Source organism: Thermobia domestica, chromosome 2 (genome assembly GCF_964235325.1).
Source record: "Thermobia domestica chromosome 2, izTheDome1.hap1.1, whole genome shotgun sequence".
NCBI lineage: Eukaryota > Metazoa > Arthropoda > Insecta > Zygentoma > Lepismatidae > Thermobia > Thermobia domestica.
In genome coordinates this window covers 291,647,287-291,666,884 of record NC_137455.1, presented here as the reverse complement: position 1 = coordinate 291,666,884, position 19,598 = coordinate 291,647,287, and the positions used below count along the sequence as shown (strand labels likewise).

Genomic DNA, 19,598 nt, shown 5'->3' with positions numbered 1-19,598 from the left:
ACCAATGTCTCATCGAACAATTGCACGTACAATGTGGACGAGCATGTACATATGATGCGAAGGCTAATGCCTGTTGCCTGAATTTTGTTTTTGTGAAGCGAGTGGCCTAACTATATTAGAATTGTCTGGATTTTCATTGCCAGTGCTGCCAAGTTTGGAACTCGTTTTTCTTTTCGACTCTAAGTACGTCGGTTTCCTGCATAGTTGGTGCTTTCTTGTTTTGTTCATTCTAATATGCACAACTTGTGATCAAATGTGGCGCATTATGGCCAACTTCGTCTTTTCCGTGTTTTTCTACTTCTGTTTTTTCTATTCTCTTTTGTTAGATTGTATCACTGATTTTACACGTCATATCTTATGTTCTACATAACAGATTGACACTAAATATTGCACTCACTTCATATAGTGCTCTTTGCAAAACATGTACTTTCCACTGCAGTTGGCAACACCGTTAACCCCACTGGTGGCCTTAATTTGTTCCCTATTGTGGCAAGTCTCTTTCTATACATCACTTGTCAGCATTGTATTTTGCCGTGCCCCCCTTTTTTTGCGGAATTTGCACTTTTCCCACTTTGTCCAATCTTGCTGTTTCCCGAACTTCCACCCCTTATATTTCTTGAACCTATTGCTATGGGCAGCTAAGTTTTTGGGAATGAACATCTCTGTTACAGCTCTTTCAATTGGCATAGGTCACATCTTTCATTGCAACTATCATTTTCGGAAGGTTCCCTTGTAAGACAAAAACATGACGCCTCCCCTCAATAGCTAATAGTTTTGGAGATATTCGACAACAAAGTTCATTTTCCCACGGTTTTGGACAGTCCTAGTTCTGAAAGTATACACTTTTGACCACGGGTCCATATGACTTTTTTTTTCCCTTATTTTGATGTGAGGAATCGCCTGTTTCAGTTTGTCGTTTGTTGGCGTAGTTCATTAACTATACTGCAAATAGTCATATATATAATTGCAAACCTAGATGCACTCGAATATCGCTTCTCGCGAGATCAGCTAAGTTAACCAGTGCTGGGTCTGGTCATACGAAAGATGGGTGACCATTCGTATTCACTAGATCGTGCTGACATTGTGGCATCCTCCCAGCATCAAGAGGACAATTTGGGAGCTACCTGAAAGAACAAAACTCCGGTCTAGAAAGCGAGCTGATGTGCTGGCATCAACCCAATGACTACCATGAGTCGGTTGGTAGCCCTGGCCTCCTACGGGATGTTTAGTTTCTTTTTCTTCTTATTATTAATATACGTTGTAAAAAAAATAATGTAGCGAACAGATGTGTTTGATTTATGTCATATTATATCAGTATTACAACTTTCTATCACAACAGTGTCTAGCCGTAGTGTATCCATATCATCAAAATATTTCGAAACGAGCTAACAGATGAGGAACTTGAAGATACATAAAGAGCACTTACATAACTTGAATAGTTATAACAGAGAATAGGAAACCTAGGAAAGGATGCAGGTATCATAGTTGTCAGTAAATGAAATGTTTACAGACAAGCCTGCGATTTTGGTCGTTCAAAGGAAAAAATGATAGTGAGTAGTGTGTGTGTTCTGTCATTTACTGTCAAGTAAATAACAGATTTTGATATTAAAATTTACATCTAGTGAGAGAGAGAAACTTTATATTTACCAGGAATCTGAACTAAAAGTATCATTTAGGTATTATACAGAATTGGAATTTACGAATACCGCGAAATGGAATGTACACGTTTCAATACTGAAAGATCATGGTAATGTCAAAAATCACTTTGTATTATTAATATTATGATGATGCTTCTTATCATCTTAAGATTATATGAGATATGGAACTACCGTTTAACGTAGAACTGAACCAAGTGACCAACTCGTGACCATGAACACAGAAGAGTGTGCTAAACGCGAGTTCGGTTTAGTGCTAAGTTTATAGCACTCAATGAGTTGAAGAGGAAATGATTTCAAAAGGCCATCTTCTGTCAATTACATATGAAAGTTGGATAGTCTTTAATGAACATCTGTTCGATACATATTTTCTTTTCTTTTCCTGACGACGAAGTAATAAGCACAAACAATCTGAAGTTGAAAACTGTTTCAATGTGATTGAATGATGTGACCGAACGATAGTACAGTATTTTTCAATTTGTTGCTTTCGAACCTTTTACTACTCAGTTATATGCCGTACACCTGAATGTGAGTTTCAAGAGTTGAATTCCAAATAATAAGCATTACAGCAAACTTGCTCACATTTCGTTATTGAGGAGCTCCATAAAATAGTATCATATAAGACTAGAAATGATTTTTCCCCAAGCATTAACAGTCTTCTATAGTTGTTTCCTCATTATCTAACTACAGCCAATAAGACGTTAGTGTACACGTTAAGCTACAGGACAAACAAAAAAGAGTGGTTAAAACTATTGTTCGGACACATGGAACTACAGCTTAACGTGGAAAAGTAATGAAATACGTCCACCGGGAATTGAAACTGTCTCACGCACATACAAATCAAGGATGCTAATACTTGACTAGCAGCGAACCTCCTAAAGTCACTGCAAGATATTACACGGTACGATATCGTTCATGAATATATTACATTAAAATAAAATGAAGAGTAATCCTTATTAGTAAAAAAAAAAAAAAAAAAAAAAAAAAAAAAAAAAAAATACACAATAACAATTTATATATCCTACCTGAATCAAATCAGTCTTTTCATCGTTAAATTTCCATATCTTAATGCTGCCATCTTTAGATGATGTATAGAATCGTCTTTCATAGTAAAGATCGTTACAAATACAATTTACAACGGAATCATGGATCTGAAAGAGAAAACAAGAAAAAAATGAAACCTTTTAGTTAAAGCAATATGATTCTAGTGCATACATATACAGTGGTGATACGTAGTGCGAACGTTTCTAACTTCGAACGTTCCAGAATTTGAACGCTAAATTTTGATTTGGAGCTAAAACAAGGTTTCTATGCTTGAATTTGGTACAACAGATGGCAACGTTGATTAGTCTTTGAAGTTTAAAAGTATTTTAGAGAGGACTTCACAGGAAATGAATGTATTATATTGTCTTTATATTGATTTATAATTTTGAAATACTTTTACAGTACACAGGGAACACCGTACTCTAGTGTTAGAGATAATCAGCCATCGATGTCCTACAAAAAGCAAAATGTGTCAGTATCTACAAAAACGAACTAGAACTCATGTTCGCGTGGTCCCAGGTTCGATTCCCGGCCGGTGCTTCCCAATTTTCAGCGCACACCCAGCGTCATGAGGCAAACTGGGAAATCACGTGAAAACAAGACATGACAGCCGCTAGGCTGGACGTAGGTCAGCCGGTCGTTAGTGGATGGCGCTGGAGCAGGCTTAGGCTCACAAATGAGCCGTTACGCCAAGCGGTTCGGTTTATTTCTTTACAGTATACTGTACAGTGCTATTGTGAAAAAATGGCGTCCTGTTAAATCAGTGGTAACTTTTGCGATGACAACGTGTTGGGTCATTTTAAAACCTCCAATAAAGTAGTCAGAGGCAAACAATACATCTTCCATTCCAACTAAGAAGCAGAAAGGTGACGTTTAACAATAGAATCATAATTTTTGTCTCTGTCATTTTTATAGATAGGTGCTGTTGTCACAATTAAAATTTTGTTTAATAACAAAATTAGGAGCGTTCTATGTCATTACATACGTTATAATTAATAGAATACCGTAGATTAAAAAAAAATACATAAGAAAACGAGTTAGTTGATTTTTCATTATTTCTTACGTAACTTTTGATTTGATCATCGAACAATTCGAAGTTCGAAAGGATTTCTGAAACGAATTAAATACGAACTAACTAACTAACTCTATGGCCTATGGAACCCGGAGGTTCAATGCCGCGTTCACGAAAGCTCTCCACTGACTTCTATCCTTAGCTAACTGCATTCAGTTTCTACTTTGTATTCCTATCTCTGCGAGATCCATCTTAATATTGTCCTCCCATCTGCGCCTAGGTCTTCCTAATGGTCGTTTTCCGATTGGTTTTCCAGTCAAGACTTTGAAAGCTTTCTACTTTCTTCCATTCTAGCTACATGACCCGCCCACCTAAGCCTCCTAGACCTGACGACCCTAACAATGTTGGGTAAACCATATAAATTATGTAGTTCCTCGTTATGAAGTTTCTGCCATTCCCCATTCCCGTTCCTCTTGGGTCCGAATATTCGTCTCAGGATCTTGTTCTCAAATACTTTCAGTCTATGTTCTTCCCTCAGAGTAAGTGACCATGTTTCGCAGCCATACAGAACAACAGACATAATTATCGTTTTGTATATTTTAAGTTTCAAATTCCTCGACAGAATTCGCGACGTCAAGAGATTTTGAACCGAATAGTAACACGAATTCCCTGCTTTTAGTCGACATTTAATTTCTCCATGAATATGATTTTCCTCTGTTAACATTAATCCCAGTGGCGGCCGGTGGTTTGTGGTTTCGGGTGTTGCAGTACGAACGATCGGAGACAGAAGATATAAAGTGGACTCATTGACCAATCAGCATAAATTTAGATGCAAATGCTATGTGACATGTTAAATTAAATAAAAATCTGTTTTTAAAAAATAAAAAATGAAGAACATTTAATCCGATTAATCACCTTATTTAATTAGTAAGTTCATTCTTCTCTCTTTGATTGGAACAAATCTGGCTGATACATGCTGGTTGAACTCTAGTATTCTTATTGTCAGGTCTTTTTCGATGGAAAGCATAACCAATGGTGATAACCTTTCTTGGGACATTCAATTTCTTGAAAGTGTCAATTGTTTTTCATGTGAAAAAAAAAAAAACTTTTCTTCTTTTACTGACGTCATAGGTACAGTTAATATTAATTTCAGAAGCTTTGTAGATTCACTAAATATTTTTTCTAGATTTTTGTGAACAATTCATTCTAGCAAACTCAGTCCCTGACAGTGATCCGAATTCCTCTTCAGTGTAGACTGAAGAGAGTTCGTAGCAGAGATTAATGTTATAAAAAAATGTACATTGAATACGCTTTATTCACAATTTATCTAGGAAAATTTCAAATAAATTGTGGAAATGTGCCTAGTGCATACAATATTACTGCCATAAGGTGTCCTGTAAACTTAAACCGTTTTTTTTTTTTTTTTCGAACACTCTCCTGAATTGCACTTTACTTGTTTTGTCTAAGCCTTAATTGTAAGTTTTTCCTCAGTTGAAAAATGGCAATTTTTTTGTAAGTTATTTACAGAAGTCATGATATGCAATTCATTCAGAATTTGTAAGTTATGTACAGAATTAAAGCACATACAATAAAATTAAATCTAATAACTAATAACCAAAACAGCTGATACAAAAGAGATACTAGTATATGAATTGCGAATATCACATATTCATACGTAGGGCTGTAAACTGGCTGGCTTTTCATTGGCCTGGCCGGAAAAATTGATGTTATTTTGATTAAAGCCGGTGACGGATGCAAACTTCTCACCAGCCCCTTTATAACAGTTTTTTTTTTTTTTTTTTTTTTCAAGTTTGTATCTAGTTCGAAGTATAGATATTGAGAAGTAGCTGTCATCCTGTAAACTCAAAACTGTTACCTTTCACCATGTATCAACGATTAATATATTTTGTTCACCTGTTTAGAAAATTTTAGAGAGATGACAGGGACTGTATCAGGGAAAATTTGAAATTTACTTTCAAGGAATTTTATACATTTATTAAGAGTGGAAAAGGACTTCTTAAAGCAATTTTCTATAGTTGAAGTAGAGACTATATGTTTAAAGAATGAATTTCATTTTCCAAATCCAAAATTGTCACGTAAAGATTATTATACTTTTGTTCATCTGTTTCGATAATTTTAAAGAAATGGTAGTTACTGGTAAATACAATAAATTGATCAATGCCGATTGATCAATTTCAGTTCCTCATTTATAGCACAATGTATCTATTAAGGTTATTAGTGAATGTTCTAAGGACATACAGAATATATGTGTTAATGCACTTTTGTTCACGATAGTACATTTCCTTTCCATGGATAGGTCCGAATAGAGATACTTCACGCTGAGACCTATATCACAGAGAATTTTGAGGAAGTGTCGGTTCTTTTTATTTTACAGAGTTGGCAACCTTATTCATATATCAAAACACACACACACACACACACATATATATATATATATATATATATATATATATATACACTTGTGCGTAAAAGAAAAAAAGAACTACATTCCAAATCATCCCTCTTGGTTGTTACGCAATGCACGATGAACACAATATACTTCCACATGAGGCGAAACAATGTTTATCAACGTTCTGGAAAGCAACCTTGAAACCCGCCAGATATAGGAACAACATATTAGCTGGGAGGGGTCCAAATTATTTCAGGAAGGTCCAATACGTCTACGTAATAACGAACCTGTCTTTTATTGTACCCGAAAAGATAAGTAATTCTTAATTACTGTCACCTATATTTTTAGAAAAAATGATAGAACGATTATTTTTAGAACGATTATTTCTATAAGAAAAGAAAGAGTACATGATGAGGCGTAAAATAAAATATTTAGCTTACATCAATAATTTCTCTGTTAAACAAGTATAGTTCGTTAAGAAAGTCTACAAATGCTAGTCGAGTTTCGAAATTTTGGGGAGGTCCGGACTCGGTGGACCCCCCTCGTGGCTACGCCTCTGAGCATTGCTAACTAGTCCCAAATTCAATGTGGCGTTCCCCACCATACAGTTCTATCAAGAGTATAAAATATACTTATTTTATAAAAGAAATATGTATATACTAAAATACTATCCACTGAGGGGGGGGGGGGGATTCTGCATATTGACTTATTAATATTTGGTTCACAAATTACTGTAGAAGAAATTTTTATTATCTATAAACTAAGAATTAACTTGTAAATGCGGATCTACTTTCATTTGATTTCTGCTCTACTATATATTTTCCTTTTTATTTTGTAATTCTGCTATCACCGTTTTTAATTGTCATTATATTGATTTGTTTCAGTATTAGTACCGTAATATAAAAATATGAATGCATAAAAACAAATTCCATTTGTTAACTGCTAGTGAAATAAAATTTAGAAATCTTATTTAGCGCGAAAAACCTTCTCGTTCACTGGAAACCGTGCTGTGTTGCAGAAGCACTGCAACAACCAGACTCTTTAACTTCTGAGATAGGGGAAAGGAGACTTAACATTTGCTCCAATTCCCGCGCTGAAGGAATCTGGTCGTTGCATGCTCGCTGCAACACAATATAAATTAGAAACTCTGTGACGGATTATTTTTCGCTCTTTAAAACGGATTAACGAAACGGACAGTTAGAGAAGTAAAAAAAAAAAAAAAATGTTATTTAAAGTATATATTGGAGTATTAGAAAGTATTTTTTTCTGTTCTTTACTACTATTGCTAATAATATTTTTTTCTTGAAATACTTTGGTCGTTGCGCAACGCTGCAACACTAACATTAGCCGCCACTGATTGATCCTAGATATTTGAAACTATCCACTTTATCAAAAGTATTATTTAATATTTTAACGCATCCATAATTTGCTATATTACGGTCCCGACGAACTTCCATGTATTTAGTTTTCTCTGCATTTACTTCTAAACTCATGTCCCTGCAAGCGTTTAATAAGATCTCTGCATTTCTTTCTATTGTTCTCCTATCATCCCCTACTAAATTTACATCATCAGCACATGCCATAACCTGGTGAATACCGTTTAACTGTAGGCCCTGGTTGCTATCTTTGATTTTCCTTATAGTGTATTCCAGAACGAAGTTAAATAATAATGGCGACAACGCATCTCCTTGTTTCAGGCCATTTTCGACGTGAAAGCTCGTGGACAAAAATTTTCCTATCCGCTTTACTTTGGGATTCATTTAAACATATCTTAATTAATCTAATTAGCTTTCTCGGTATTCCAAGTTCTGTAAGAACGATGTATAACGTTTCTCTCCTAACCGAGTCGTACGCCTTTCTAAAATCAATAAATAGTTGATGTACCGGGGTATTGTATTCCCACTTTTTTTCGAGTATTTGGCGAATGGTAAATATTTGGTCGATAGTTGATCGATTTCGTCTAAATCCGCACTGATAATCTCCAATAATTTCATCTGCGTATGGGGTAGTCTTGCTAATAGAATATTTGAAAGGATTTTATAGGATGTTGAGAAAAGAGAAATGCCTCGATAATTATTACAGTCAGTTTTGTCGCCTTTCTTGTGAATTGGAACAATGATTGATTCTTTCCACTCTTGTGGCAATTCTTCCTTGTTGTAGATAAGGAGAATGAGTTTGTGTATCTTGTTCCACAATTTTTCGCCTCCAGCTAAAATTAACTCAGCCGGAACTTCATCTAGAACCGGAGATTTGTGTTTCTTTAATTTCTTTATAGCGGTTTCTATTTCTATTCGGTTGGGTTCTGGAATATAAGGTTCTGCGGTGTGTATCTCCTTTTCTCCACGCACACTAGTTTTTGGTTGCGTGTTAAGCAAATCGTCAAAGAGATCTTTTCATCTATTTAAGATGCTATCCGTGTCAGTGAGAACTGTACCGTCAGATTTCTTTAATATATAAGCACGAGGTTGATAGCCTTTCTTAAATTCGTTGATTCTCTTATATATGTCCCGGATGTTTTTATTTTTACTATTATCTTCAAGTTCCTTAATTTTAGCTTTCAAAAAATCGCGTTTCTTTGTTCTAAAAGTTTTGGAAGTTTCCCGCCTGATATCTGCGAAATTTTGTGTAGTTATTTCATTCGGATTTTGTAGCCAGCGTATTTTGCCTGTTTTCTCTTCTCTGTTAGTTTTATGCATTCCAAATACGAACTACGAGACGCAACTAAATAACCGAAAAGGAAGAAATCATGTATTTCTAATTTCGATGAACGACAAACATTAGCTTCAAACAACATATTTAAATACAAGTAATTCGAACAAACAATACATTAAAAATATCTCGTTAAATATGTTCAGGATGGACACTTCATGTATGATCGGTCTAAACAGAATTCTCCAGTTCTGGGTTTATAAAACACTATCCTGCTGAATACATTGAAACAAGATAATGTATCCCATCACGATATATGTGTAAAAATTAAATTAAATCTTTAAGTTTTACGTCCCGCGGTTATGCCGGTTAGGCTAAAGGAGACGGTGGTAATGAGAAATAAATGAAATGGTGGAATGAAGAAAGTTGGAGGAAACGGGAGAACTCTGAAAAAATCACGAGCACAGTGTTTGTCCACCACAAAGTCCACACAGCGCGTGCTGGGGTCGAACCAGGGACCCCAAGCACCGGAGATGAACGCTCTACCACTGAACGATATATGTGTGTTACAGATTTATAACATCTGGGTTCATCAATGTGATTTATGTACGAACAATTGCCTGAAAGTTTTACGATCTAACATGCAGTTCACTTAGATTTTTAAATACATTTTAGGGAGAATAAGCTAGTACAACAACCACTTTCTCCTCCCCCTTCTCTCTTTCTTTTAAAAAAAGCATATGCCGCCAAGGATAGGGGGAGGTATCGGTTTCTGGAAACTCTCTCACTCTTTGTATGTTTTAAACACGCAATGTGAATAAATTTTCAACAATATTATTTTCAATGTCACCACAGCATACGTCATTATCAGTATATTCAATTTAGATTAAGAACACATTCACTGTTGGTTTCTTCTCAGTGCATAAGTATGCTTCTTTTAGACTAGGTGGTTTCGCAGCCCTCCTCACTTGTCTACTGGCTAGCGAATGCACTCTTTTGTGCTCATGGTCCCGAGTTCGATTCCTGGTGGGAGAGCAGAAAAGAATTAATTTCAGAATCATTGACTTTCATTAATTTCCTTTAGCCTAAAGAGTGGGCATAATTGTGGGATGTTAAAATTTCATTTCATTTCATTTCATTTAGGTGGTACACGATTTATTAAATAATTCTATTCGTACAATATTATATATAATTGTATACCTTTCAGGTCCTCGTTTGGAGATGCGAATTGCACTATGTGACAACGTGGCAGATAAAGAACCACAAATAAGATATACCAATCCATCAAATAGTTACATCGATTCTTTCCAGATTGCACTTAAAAGTCGATAGACATTGACACTAGCAACACTTATTAGTGTAACAGTCGATGTAACTGGTTGATGGATTCGTAAAGCAACGCTAATGGTTCCAAGTTAATCTGCAACGTTGCAACATAGTGAAAATTTTGATTCCCCTTAGCAGGCCCCGGATGGTATACTATCATATAGCATTTTCGCCTTATTTTGATGTTATATATATATATATATATATATATATATATATATATTAATGTTTATTTCTGTGCCATGAACTGCCTAACGGCAAAAATACAGCACTTTATCAGACACGATTAACACATATTGCATACAACGTAAGCTACATACAAAAACAATAAAACATAAGGATAAAATGAAATAGTATTGATTAAATAAAATGTATCAGATTAATAATTCCTTGTCAAATTAATACCAAATATTTTTAGTCTCAAAATAGATACATCGTCATAAATACTAAAAATAATATTTGTCAAGCTCTAAAATTCATGCTTCTACACTGATAAAAATAAATTAAACTAAATTAAAAGAACTTGTCAATCTTACAGATTTCGGATTCAAAGGAACTATAATGTTAATCTATTTCTCGTGTTATACATTGGTACCCTTATACCTATATTATGCAAGCAATATTCACTATAATATCCACTGTCTACTAGTTTCTTAATAAAATCTCTTCCAATAAATTTTCTCCTGTCGCTCAATGCCTGCAATCCCCAAAATTAATTCCAGTATTCATAATTATGTGAGTAGTAATTTCTATTCATTTTATGGCACCTAACCTAATAAAACATTTTTGTACTGACTCAATTTTGTTGCCAATGTTGTACCTATACTATTCCAAATAACTACACCAAACTCTAATCTTGATCTTGCAAGCATCTTGTATAAATATACATCCGAACTGGCATTTTTAAACTCAGACCATTGTCTGAAAATAAACCCTATTATTCTTCTCGTCCCTTGGGTTATATCATTTATATGATAGATAAATTTCATATTTCTGTCAAACATTATACCCAAATCTTTAATCTGTTTGGCTTTACGCAATGGTACTCCATTAATTACATATTTGCTCACGTAGTATTGAGTTTTGTTAGTATATGATAATATTTAGTTTTTTCACAATTTATTTTCAATAAGTTATTTTTACACCATGTACTAACAGTATCTAGATCTTCCTGTAGTAAGTAGTTATCATACTCACTATTTACTATTCTAAATAATTTTAAATCATCGGCATACAACAAAATATTTGAGTATTTAATTTTCTCAGGCAGATCATTAATAAATATGGAAAAATTAATAAATATGGAAAATTATATATATAGTGTTTACTTGTAATCTATTCTTAAGACCTAAATGTGTAAATCAGTAAAATGTACAAGATTTGTTACAATCGATTTCCCTTTGCAAAATCCATGCTGAAATTCACTTAATTTGTTTTTTACATTAAAATATAAATGTTTGTGTATTATAATTTCAAAAACCTTGCAAAATGCATTGACTAGTGCTATTGGCCTATATATTTTTTATAATTCTACGATCACCTGCTTTGTGTACTGGTACAATGTATACTTATTTCCACATTGAAGGAAACTCACCATTTCTCAGGGATTTCTCAATCACCATTTTTCATATATTTTTTAAAGCAGTTGATAATTCGGTACTACAGGCTTTAATTATATAATAGTGGATATTGTCAGGACCAGGAGCTGTGCTCGCTTTAACTTTAATTGCTTGAATTACATCAGACTCAGTGATATTCGGTATATCTATAACGTCACGGTTGCTAATGAGCGATGGAGAATTCATAACCTGACTATCTGCGTAATGTCCTAATTCTAAATTAAAATTTTCACTAAAAACATCTTTAAATAATTCCACAATATCATTTGATTCTATGACTGATTTGTCATTATGTTTCATTTTAGTTGGTATTTGCTTGCCATTAGAATTTTTAAATATTTTCCAGAAAAACATTGTTATTGACAATACTATTTTCTAGACCAGAGTTGTCCAAATGGCGGCCCGCGGGCCGCATGCGGCCCGCCAAACCATTTTCTGCAGCCCACAAAGCTCTCACAACATACGATTCTTATTACTGATAATATTTTCATTTATGTTCATTCTTTTAATGTTTCCACACTTCTTTCGAAATAAGGCATCCATTTAGCGCTTTGTACAACAAAAAGGCCCGGACATCCAAGGCAACACTGGAGTCAGTAATGTAGCTATAGGCAAGGCATCGTTGCTGAAAGAACGATTACTTCAATTAACCAAACCAAACCAACCATACCAATTCACCATGAAAATTGTGAAGAACCGCTTCAGAAGCTGCCTTGGAGATTCTTCTCTTTTACATCTTCTGCGGCTCGCAACAACAGGATTGGATGTAGATATCCCAGCCCTTGTAAACTCTCCTAGTCATCCTCATTTATCACATTGAATGTAATATTTCAAATACATTTTTATATTTTTCTTTTGTAGTATAATAATAATAATAATAATAATAATAATAATAAGTATTATTATTATTATTATTATTATTATTATTATTATTATTATTATTATTATTATTATTATTAGCTGCGGCCCTTCACCTTGTTAGCAAAGACGGTTATGGCCCTCAGGCTCATTATAATTGGACACCACTGTTCTAGGCTCATATAATATGATTTTCTCGCCTCAAAGTATTTCTTTTTGACAATTTTCCGTAAATCGGATTATCTTTGATACCATGTATTATTTTTTGTTTGTTTGTTTTGCTTTTACAAAATATTTGGTTTTCTTATTAATTAATGATTTCAGTTTCTTGTTCATTCAGGGGTCATCTTGTATTTAGGCCTATTGCTAATTAGTTTCTTAGGTACACAATTATCTAGTACATCATATATATTGTTATACAATATATTGGTCAATTCATTAATATCACTACTCTTTGTATCTATCCGATGCATTTCCTTAATTCCATTATATACACCTAGAAAATCAGCATTTTTAAAATCATAAATTCTGATTTTCTAGGTGTATATAAAGTTATTAACATCATTTTTTTGTTATTTTCCATTCAAATTGAAAAGGTAGATGGAAATGATCCACTTTAGTTAACGGTGGAATTTCAAATATTATTGAATTATTTTCCATATTGGTTAACAGTAGGTCTAATACTCCATCCTTCTTAAAAGGGTCATATGATCTATTCAATTGATTTAACTGGAGAACATTACTTAGTTCAACTATTTTTTCAGCTTTTTTCTTAATGTAATAATTACTTATATTTATATTTCCGGTAGCCCAATCTATTTCACCTACGTTAAAATTACCTAAAATTATAAAATTATAGTTTTTTGTGAGTAAAAACGTACATAGCCAGTCACAATAATTAGTAAAATTCGTCAATGGTAAATCTGGTGGGAAGTAGTGCAGGCACAATAATAATGATTTATTTTCAGGAATTAAAACTTTAATTATAATAACATCGAGTATTTCATTTGGAGGATTCATTTCTTCATACTGGAGTATTCGTTTTTTATTATGACAATACAGCCTCCACCCTTTGTTTTATTTACTAATGTCAAGTTTCTATCTTTTCCTAGAACATTATAATTTTTTGAGAGCTGTACAAAATGTTGGTTTGTTTCTTTTAACCACGTTTCAGTTATGCAATAAAAATCACAGTTACAGCAGTTTATTTCATCTACAAATAGCTTTTCTTTTGTATTCAAACCGTTCACATATATATAAAACTTTATACATAGCGGATATTGTAGATAATCTACGTTCTGAAAAGTGGTGTTATTGCGAAATTTCTTTGCAGGGATTACGATGAGTACTAAAAAGTTTTATAATTTTCGCGGACACCATACGTCAGCTTTCTTATATTATCTTAATTCTTCTTCTTATTAGAGCTCATATTCCTTAATTTAGTTCAAAATAAGGAAGAACATTGTGTTTTCAGCCAGAAAAATAATAATAACCATAAAGAAAACTGCTCAATATAGGTAACAACAACATACATTTTAGTGGAGTAACCAATAAGATGGTGAGTATGCTTATTACAGTATTTTTTTTCGCCAGATTTTCTTACTTTCAAGGCTATTTCTTTAAAATTATTATTTAAAAAAGAATTAACGAATATCTTACATTAATGATTTGGATTAATACCAAAGACATGTAAAAATATTAAGTCTCTATCTCTCTCTCTCTCATATTATATATATATATATACTGAAATTCCAAAAGTCATGACATACCTCTAATAACGTGTCGGAACTCTTCGAGCAAGAAAAAGTGCAACAACTTGACGTAGCACAGATGCGACAAGTCGCAGCAGTTTGCTGGAGAAATGTGTTGCCATGCAGCCTCGATTGACGTTCATAATTTGGTGGTTGTTGCAGATGGAGGATCATGGCCACAAATAGCCCGTTCGATGATACCCCACATGTGCTCAATAAAGTTCACGGCCGGTGAACTAGGAGGCCAAATTATGCGTTGGACGTGGTCAGAAAGTTCCTCAAACCAATCGCGCACTATTGTAGCCTGAAAACTTTCAATGTTGGTAGGGTACACGTAGTCTATAACGGGATAGAGATGATCACCAACCAGCCGAACATTGTGGTGGCTGGTCCATGTCTGGTTTAAGAGGGCCAAACGCCCCAAACCATTCCATGTAAATATGTCTTCAACCATTACGAAGCCGCCAGAAGCTTGGAAAGTATTTACCGATAACTTCGGTTCATGGTCTCATGGGACCTACGCAATACCAGAATCCCACTATCCGCACGTACCAAATGGAAACGGGACTCATCTAATTTCACTGCACGTTGCCACTCATCTAAGGACGTGTTCCCGAGTCCACGTGAGCCTCCACTGCCGATAGTCAGTAGTTAGTAAAGGCACTCATGTCAATCTGCGGCTGCGATATCCCATGGAGATTGAATTGCGCTGTACTAACCTCTGAGACAAGTTGCTGGAACGCTCTGTATTGATTTATGCTGTCAGTTCACAAACTGTTATTTGTTTGTTTTCCCGAACGAGTCTACTGTGACGTCACCGGGTGCAGTTATCCAGCACTGCGTTGTCCCTGATGGGTCAAATTACCTCCAATACTTTACTTACGGTCCACCCTTGACACTGTGGAGCGAGGCAAGTTCAATGTCCGGACGACTATTCCAAATCGCATGCTCCATTCGGCTAACACTAACTATCATCCAGTGCACAAACCCTGATAACTCCTGTCGGGTTGCAGTCACCTCAGCGATATTATATATATATATATATATATATATATATATATATATATATATATATATATATATATATATATATATACGAGGGTCATTTAACTCGAACTGGCAACACTGCTACGATCGGAGTGTCATGTGGGCAGAAGACAAATGACAAACGTAATATGTTCCGTAGATGTGTACGAGTCAGTTCAACGCTACTGCGGTCCCATATTACGGTGTGTGGCGAGTAGATATTGCTAAAGTGATTGTTGTGTGAAATACCGCCCTAACGCAATGTTCACGCGTGCAGAATAGCGTGTGTTTATGAAATTCCAGTTGGCACGAGAGCGCAATGTTAGAACGATTTACAGAGGATTAATAAAGGCCTGTGGTGAAGCTGCTCTACCGTATCGGACAGCGGCGAGATGGGTTGCAGCATTTCGGGCGGGACAACAGTCAACAGACAAAATGCACGGTGGAGGGTATATGCAAACGGCTACGGACGAAATTCATCTTGCAGGACTATGGACACTGCTTGGCGGTGATCGGCGCTGGATTTGTAGTGAATTGCGCAGGAGCTGAACATTTCTTCTGGATCAGAGTTCCGCATGCTAACACTAAATATTGGCATGCGGAAAATCGCAACCAGATGGGTACCCCATGCTTTGACCGAGGTTTAAAAGTGGCATAGGTGGGAATGTGCACGCCTACACCTTCAACGTTACAATGAGGAAGGTGACAACTTTTTGCACCGCATTATTGCAAGTGACGAAACATAGGGAAGATCCTACGAGCCTGAATTGAAACGTCAGTCGAGTGAATGGCGCCACCCGGAATCTCCACGACCGAAAAAGCTTAGGAAAGAGCCAGCAAACGCGAAGGTGATGATGATAATATCATACGACCACGAAGGCATTATCTTGTCACATCAAGTACCATCAATGCTGCATACTATGCTTCATACCGGATTCACCATTTGCGACCAGCATTGCGGCGCAAACGTCCACACCCCCTGGAGTCTGGACCAATTCTCCTACACGACAGTACCAGATGCTATACAGCCAATCCAGTACAGACTCTGTTACGACGATGGGGGTGGGAGGTACTGGAGCACCCGTCATACTCCCCGAATATGGGCCCTTGCGATTTTGATTTTTTCCCAAAAATGAAAGAACCTATCAGGGGGAAACGTTTCAGGGACATTCCCAACATTTTTCGTGCCTCAGGGCGCACTGTCAATACCCTGTCACACAGTGGGGCTTTGACAGGTATTCAACGGTTACCAGATATCTGGCAAAGGGTTCAACAGGCTGGCGAAGACTACATCGAAGGACTGTAAGCTTCTTGGGGTGAGCGATTCACTACATTCCATTTCACAGCTATGTTGCCACTTCGAGTTAAAAGACCCTCGTATATATATATATATATATATATATATATATATATATATAGATAGATAGATAGATAGATAGATAGATAGATAGTACACGCATTTGGCGCGGAAAACTTGGATTTAATTACTTCCGATGGGAACTCATGTCGTTCGAATCTCATGTTATGCTGTAAATCCATACAATCTCATATAACCTCGATGATGAACGTGATGCTAAAAAACGCTAAACTTCAAATCAACCAACATATATATTTTTCCTATAGTTTACGTTAATATTATAAATATGATTTAAATATGTAAGTCATTCTAATTAAATTGCATTGCATTCTATTTAAATATTGTATCCCATTTAAATATACAATTTAAATACCAATGATTATAAGCAACTGTAATGTTACTTTGTTGCTTTTTCATGTAATAAAAAAAAAAAAAAAAGTTCTTCGTTTACAATCAGATGGAATGGTTTGGGTTTGACGTTTAACTTCGTAACAGACAAAAAGATTTGCATTCAGGTTTTTTATGCAGACTAACGAGGATTATGAAAAAAAGCAAAACAGGCTACTACTCACCGCAAAAAAATAGGTTGCAGAATTTTCTTCTACATGTAACAGGTAGCGCTTTCGGAAGATGCTACTTCCTTCTTCGGCCTGTTAAAGACTCAAAAAGGATTTAAAAACATGAAAGAAGTAGCATATTCCGAAAGCGCTACCTGTTGCATGTGGAAGAAAATTCTGCAACTTTTTTTTTTTTTTTCGGTGAGTAGTAGCCTTTTGGCTTTTTCTCATTGCATATTATCACCGCTCACAATATTGTGATATAACGAGGATTATGTTTGCTGTCAGGAGAGTTAGGTTGAAAAGGCACCATTAAATCCTTATTGTTTCTATAAACCATGACGACCATTAGTTTAAAAGGTATGCATTAAATTTTCTCTTCTGAAGTTACGTAAAAAAGAAATATTTTACTCAAATAGACCAGTTCATTGAATTTATGGGTAAGTATGAGTTATTTTGTCAAGCTGAACATAAAATCTGAAGCTGTATTACAGGTATCTTAAAATATTAACGGTAGTAAAATTTGAGTTATGTTACTGAGGTCATGAAATCCTAACATGGTAAAGAACAATTAAAAATAACCCCAATTCGTGACAATATCAATTAAGTTATCAAAATCATTTATATAGTTTTATTTAGATTATCGATTTCATTGGTGAAACCGGAATCAGATAAATTTGACGAATAATCAATATTTCCGAAATTAATTTCAAAAGTCAATAAATAAATAAAATAAAATAAATACCTTCTTGGTGTTATTTCGTTCATTTCCAATCCAAACTATCTCCCCTGAGTGAAGTCCAATTAACAGAACATCTTCTTCATCACAGTGCAATACAGTCATACTAGAAACCCAAGTTTCTTTCGATTCTGTCCGGACGTGTTGCTGCTTCTCTTTCCACCAGCTACAATAAACAATTATATTTACTGGATTGCAGTAACGAAGTTTTATAAACTTTTTTTTCCCCTCTTACATAGAACTTTGTCTTCTTAAATTGAATTTACTATTGTTCTTTTAATTGTGTTCAAGTTGTTAAGAAGATGGAACTTTTCACATTAATTTGTATTTACGAACATTCAAAATAAATAAATAAAATAATGAATAAATATATACAGCAACTTTAATGTATATATAGTAATAAAATATAACTTAAGTAATTAAGTGGGTGTTTAATATATTAAGAAGGTTACTAAAAGTGGCATCAAAATTGTTCAAGCTATACGATTTATTTTTCCTTAAAATAAATATACATATTTAAACAAAATTTTCGGAAAATCGTAAGTTTTAAGATGCATTAAGTAAATTTCCGAAATTACTAATACATAGCCATTTTGTATTACCTGAAGTGGTTATTTTGTAACCAATATTTTCAAATGTAACGGAATATCCTTGATTAGGAAAAATCAACTATTTGTTAGATATCTACATACGAGGCACGTTATTTCGGCGGAATGGAGGATATTCTTGCTGGTTATACTTCGTGAAGTCCGTAAAATAAGGAATACGTACAACCATTATTGATCCCATGAGAAAAGGGAAAGAAGAATTTTATGAGAAAGGGAATGACCATTCGTGGTTCCGTTTTGGGAGTCTACCGTCTATTCTTTCCTATCCCTACTAGTAGATTATATTATATGTATATGTAATATCAATACTTTCTGCGACTCTTCTTTCTTCTCTTTGTTTTATTAATAAAAGTGAATAAAGAAGGCAACTACTCTTTCAGGCCCCCTCGAGATGTTGAGAGCTCAATTTTATCACTAACCTAGGGTAACGGGTACGATACAATGCTATGGCAAATATAATCCTTGAAAAAATTGAAAGGATATACATACTTACAAAAGAATGATTCTTTTCTCAGTTTGATTGTTGGTTTTAAAATTTTTCAGTATATAGAGTAATATTCAATCCTTGATTAAAACCATACAGACATCTATACACTTCATTCAGTGTATTACCTTCCTACAAACACCTTTAGGCAAGCAACAATCTCGTATATAAAAAGTCAATTAAAATTGTATAAATTATATATTGCATTATTTGTTTTTCTAATAAGTAGGGACTGTGGATCACTCGTGACTTGACCAGAGCACTTTACTAGCCCGTTCTAGCTCATTAAATTATAAGGGAAGAAATTTCTCTTAATCTTAGACATGTCTGAAATTCTCTACTCTTTTGATAGGCCTGTATTAAAAAGGATTGTTAGCTAAAGAAAATTAATTTTAAAGGAAAAGGATGATAGGAGTAAAAGTACTCCTCTATCAATCAAGAGAAATTTAGCTTTATTCCTGGTGTTTGTTTCTTAACTACAGGATATGGTTAAACTTGAAAGG

General features: G+C 34.6%; 1 protein-coding gene across 3 annotated transcripts in view; it reads right to left on the bottom strand.

Moving 5' to 3' along the window:
- The window catches only part of LOC145678572 (telomerase protein component 1-like), a 556,234-nt gene that overhangs the window by 10,690 nt on the left and 525,946 nt on the right, over nt 1–19,598 (bottom strand). For all 3 annotated transcript variants that reach the window (XM_081748879.1, XM_081748878.1, XM_081748880.1), the window contains exons 42-43: nt 18,010–18,169; nt 2,681–2,806 (exon numbers count right to left, since the gene is read on the bottom strand). In XM_081748879.1, the coding sequence (XP_081605005.1) occupies nt 2,681–2,806; nt 18,010–18,169 (286 nt within the window). The remainder of the gene's footprint in view (nt 1–2,680; nt 2,807–18,009; nt 18,170–19,598) is intronic.